The sequence below is a fragment of the Saccostrea echinata genome, unplaced genomic scaffold (genome assembly GCF_033153115.1).
Source record: "Saccostrea echinata isolate AGI-Se365-2 ecotype Australia unplaced genomic scaffold, CSIRO_AGI_Sech_v1 ptg000001l, whole genome shotgun sequence".
Taxonomy (NCBI): domain Eukaryota; kingdom Metazoa; phylum Mollusca; class Bivalvia; order Ostreida; family Ostreidae; genus Saccostrea; species Saccostrea echinata.
The window spans coordinates 15746303-15750591 of record NW_026889750.1 but is presented as its reverse complement, the minus strand read 5'-3'; the positions used below and the strand labels follow the sequence as shown (position 1 = coordinate 15750591).

The following is a 4289-nucleotide window of genomic DNA, read 5'->3' as shown; positions in this document are numbered from 1 at the left end:
GCTGGGAGACATAACAACATATGCAGGTAATAGCGGAATAATACTTCATAAATAAGGAGAGAGGACGATCTTAAAGCTGAAGTCGTCTTGTTTGTTATACAATTTTGTTGTTTAGTTGTTGTTCGGTCATTATCGTCTATAGTCAGTAAAACATCCAAAAATGGAACAGACTTTCAAGTTAACTGGAATATATCAAGCCGACCTATGAATTGAAGGATAACAAGTCTTTGATATATGAAAGTCGAGTGTAAATGCCATGGCAAGCGTTTACTTCTCATTATATATCATATTAATAAATTCTGCTTTATGATTCCTGGAAAAAATCAAAGAAAATTTACTTATGTGGATTAATTTAATGTATTCATATCATATATGTACAAACTCTCTCTCTCCCTCTCTGGAATGTTTTGTATGTATAAATTGCATGTTGAAAGTTAACATGTCCTTCACAAGTTTCTCACAAATGAACATGACATAATATTTAAAAACAACAAAAATACACTAACAAAATTGTTAACAAACCACAACTTAACAATATTATAGCAGCACTGTCCCATCGGCTTTACGCTGGTGTTCACGAACCCAATAACAGTTCGCTTTGCTCTATGCGAAACTCTGTTTCTGAGAACGAACTGTCCAACTGCAAATCAGGGATCGGAATAAGAAACGTCCAGCGCAAGTATCTTAACACGAGACATCAGAGGCACCAATGAACCCATACAATGCATTTTTCCTCTAAGACACCTGCTAAAATTCAAAAGAAATCTATTAAAATTTGTTATATATCAATGTCATAGTTGGTGACATTTACTCACTTTATATTTTATTTAATATGTTTTGACATTTTTAGATATAAAGCTATAGTCCTCACCTCGTGGGTCTGTTTATGAACAGCTAGTGTTCTGGCCTGGCAAAATCCCTTCCCACAAGTAACACACTTAAACGGCTTCTCCTTGGAGTGAATGTACCTATTTATTAAAACAAAATTTTACAAAATGTTTTGAAATTTGTTGTGCTAGAAGCTAAAACCTAGAACTCACGTGTTTTTTTTTTTCACTCTTAACAGTTTTTTTCTATCTTCATCCAAACATTTTATTTGTGCTAATACGTCTTCGAAGGAAGAAACAATAAAAAGGAAAGAATCAAGGTACACATGTATTTACCTGTGGTCTCTAAGGTGATCCTGACGTCGGAAAGCCTTTCCACATATGTCACAGGGGAAAGGGCGTTCATCAGTGTGCGTCCGTTCGTGGATGAGGAGATTGTACGATTTGGAAAAATGGCGACCGCAGTATTTACAGATATATTCTTTCTTCTGCCTAAAAAAAGTAAATAGATAATATAATCAAATTAATAAATAAATTATTCCAAGTAACAAGAATACATTTTGTTTCATTAAAAGAAATATTCCAAAAATTTATTATTGCTAACACTTGAACCCTGCTATATATATTTATTGTAATAATCTTACTTTTTGTGGCGCCTTCCTCTTCGCTCAGGGAGAGAACTACATTTTTGAAGGTGGAGGGGGAACTTGATTGGCAAGTACGAACGCAGCCTGAAAGATTCAATATGGGTTTTACACGTCTTACAAAGAGTAGATATATTTGATGAAGGTTTATATAGTTTTCTTTCGCTTTAATTTGTTTTCATTTTGGGGTTAATATAATAAGAAAATATTGTTTTTCTAATGGCATGCTTCATCGATTCATAATATTTGCTGTATCATTTATTAACCGCATGTAAAAACACGATGCGGAAAGTTTGAAGTATGTCGGTAGTCACATGGGAAAGCCGCGAATTTAGCGTAATTTTACCGCAAGATATTATGTGTAGAGTGTCTAAATCAGTGAAGAATATTACTTCCTTTATAAAGATTAGAGAAAGTGCTTGAAATCAAGAGAAGTTAACTCTAAATTTGTTTACATTTTCAGAGTGCCCTGACTACTTATTTCCATAACTAAAAAAAATGTTGATTTATTTTTAAAGATGGGAAAAATTATTTTGCAGTATATGTCACTTCAATTGGGAGTTATTCTTCTAAAAGTGTGTTCATTAAATTCTTATTCCAGTGCACTCAGATACTTCTATACGCAAATTTGGAAGCGATATTTACTTTTTAATTAATTTTATTTGAATAGAAGTTTTAAATTAAATACATGTAGGTAGTTTCTTGTCATATTTGAAACAGAGAAACAAACCTTGCTTGTTCCAGATAAGAAATGTATTCGAGGGCGTGGCTAATGATGAGGGGGTCTTTGTTGATGGGGGATTTGTCGTCAGATTCCTCCTCATCCCTCATTACAGACTCTGCCATGTGGTGGAAGTCAAAGGGCTTGGGGGACTTCTTTTCCTCTGTGGAAGAAAAATAATAGGATTTATTATATTCTATTTTGAAGTGTTCGGAGGAAAATTTATATGAAATCTTGGTGTTTTCTGATTATCATGAATTTTGATGGAATTTATAGGCTTGAAAAAATATATATTTATTCTGATAAATAATATATATAAAAAGATTAAAAATTTATTGTAGTAATTTGTAATTCCTTTAGAAATTATTAAAAATTTCTATTTTATTCTCCGTGAAATCTAAAACGTTGAGACTGTAACGCAAACATATTCAATTACTTTACATAGTAATCGTCATGGCGGATCTAATGTATTTCAAATGACGTATCTGTTAGCGTTGCAAGAAAAGCTTGAATTCCCAGCGGCCAGAGTGTGCATGACACAGAATCCTATACAATAAATACTTGTCTTTCTGCTTCATAAGTTTCCCTCATTCAAAATAATTTCCTATGAATACATTAAAATTCTTCTCTCATGTCCGTTGGTAGTCCTTATCTTTCGCAAAAATATTGTTATCAAGTTGTAACATAAACCGCAAGCAATTATGCAGGTGTCCGTCACTTTAAATAATAATTTATAATTATTTTCATTGGTTGTTATTTATAATATTTCAAGCTTACATTTACAAGATACTATGTAGCCGCCATCTTGAAATCAGAGGGGGTATGCTCATTTAAACTCATATTTTTGAAAATTAACACTTAAGAAAGCATTTTTGACAAGGAAGTTGATTACCACACTCAATTATCTTTAAGGAAAACAAAAAAAGATTGGAATTAGATATGTAAAGATTGGTCATTTTTGGCAAAAACTCGGCGCTGTTTTGCTGTTTGCCCGCCATCTTTAATGCATGTAGGAGGAGGAGCATTGAAGAAGCCTTCCATGATCACTTAATGATTCAATCTGATCTTTCCTGGGGTGACATCAACCTTACTTATCGGAAACACACCAAGCACCCGCGATAACCAAGATTTTGTAACTTCACAATAAACTGCTACCGACACTGTGACTTTGCAATACATGTAATAAAGCAATTTCTCGCAGTGTATATAAAACATATTAATATTTAGATTTTATGACAATTTGTGCAAAAGAGAATTATGTGATTGGGGCAGTTTATATTTCTTGTTTAAGGTATTTCCACTTGTTTGGCTGCGGTATTCCCTTTCTTTCTTTTCTGATTCTTTCCAGCTTTTGAATATCTGTATATGTATATACATGAATATCGTGCACTCTAAATTGTCTTATTTATTCTTCTTTTAAGATTAAATTCTTGCCATTGAATAAAAAACTGAAATGGTAAATTGCCTCAATTAATTATTTCCCCCTCATAGTAATTTTAAATTTTAGCGTACAACAAACATTTGAATAGACCTTTCTTACCTTCAATTGACATGTCCGAAAAAGAGCGCTTTTCGGGCGAGAGGTTGTCGTCTGAAAGCAAGCTGGAGGAAGAACAGGAGAGATCGAGCCCTGTGGTCTGTTGGCTTGGCACTCCCAGCATCAACCGTTCCGGAGAGAGGCACGAACTATTTCCATAGTAATAACTGCTGTAGAGGGCGTGGTAGGCACCATAGGGATAACACTTCCACATGTCCCGGGAGTAGGAGAGGGGGTGCGTCATGGAGAAGAGAGGTCGTGCTGGCGGTGTCTCGTCCAAACGACTCATGTCAAACAGGCTGGAATATGGAGTGCTAACTGGACTACTCATAGCTGATAATCTGAAATTCAAAAAGTAGTTTTAATAGTACTCAGAAAAAAATTTATATACTTATATCTTATAATGTGTATTTATGTTTTAACATCTTAATTGCAATGTGTTCATTGTGTGTTTCATTCTTCCAATTTTTCCTCCAATTTTAATATTTCTGTTGCATAGAAATTTAATATTATTTAATTAGTCCATTAAAAGAATCTTCAAATGATTAAACCATAATAAT

The 4289-nt window shown here is 33.6% G+C and overlaps 1 protein-coding gene across 1 annotated transcript; it reads right to left on the bottom strand.

Moving 5' to 3' along the window:
* Positions 1 to 371: 371 nt before the first annotated feature.
* On the bottom strand, positions 372 to 4060 carry LOC133185560 (protein odd-skipped-related 2-like). Its single transcript, XM_061320856.1, has 6 exons — positions 3733 to 4060; positions 2202 to 2355; positions 1472 to 1558; positions 1164 to 1319; positions 872 to 968; positions 372 to 747 (listed from the first exon to the last, which is right to left on the bottom strand). The coding sequence occupies exons 1-6, from the start codon at positions 4058 to 4060 to the stop codon at positions 736 to 738; spliced, it is 834 nt and encodes a 277-aa protein (XP_061176840.1). The 3' UTR covers positions 372 to 735.
* Positions 4061 to 4289: the final 229 nt, after the last annotated feature.

What these genes read in the sequence shown, in the direction of transcription:
- LOC133185560 (XM_061320856.1), bottom strand. Translation starts at nt 4,060, where the DNA reads ATGAGTAGTCCAGTTAGCACTCCATATTCCAGCCTGTTTGACATGAGT. An exon ending in TTCGGACATGTCAATTGAAG is followed by an intron (nt 2,356 to 3,732) that starts GTAAGAAAGGTC and finishes TTTCTTCCACAG; the next exon opens with AGGAAAAGAAGTCCCCCAAG. An exon ending in GATCACCTTAGAGACCACAG is followed by an intron (nt 969 to 1,163) that starts GTAAATACATGT and finishes TTTAATAAATAG; the next exon opens with GTACATTCACTCCAAGGAGA.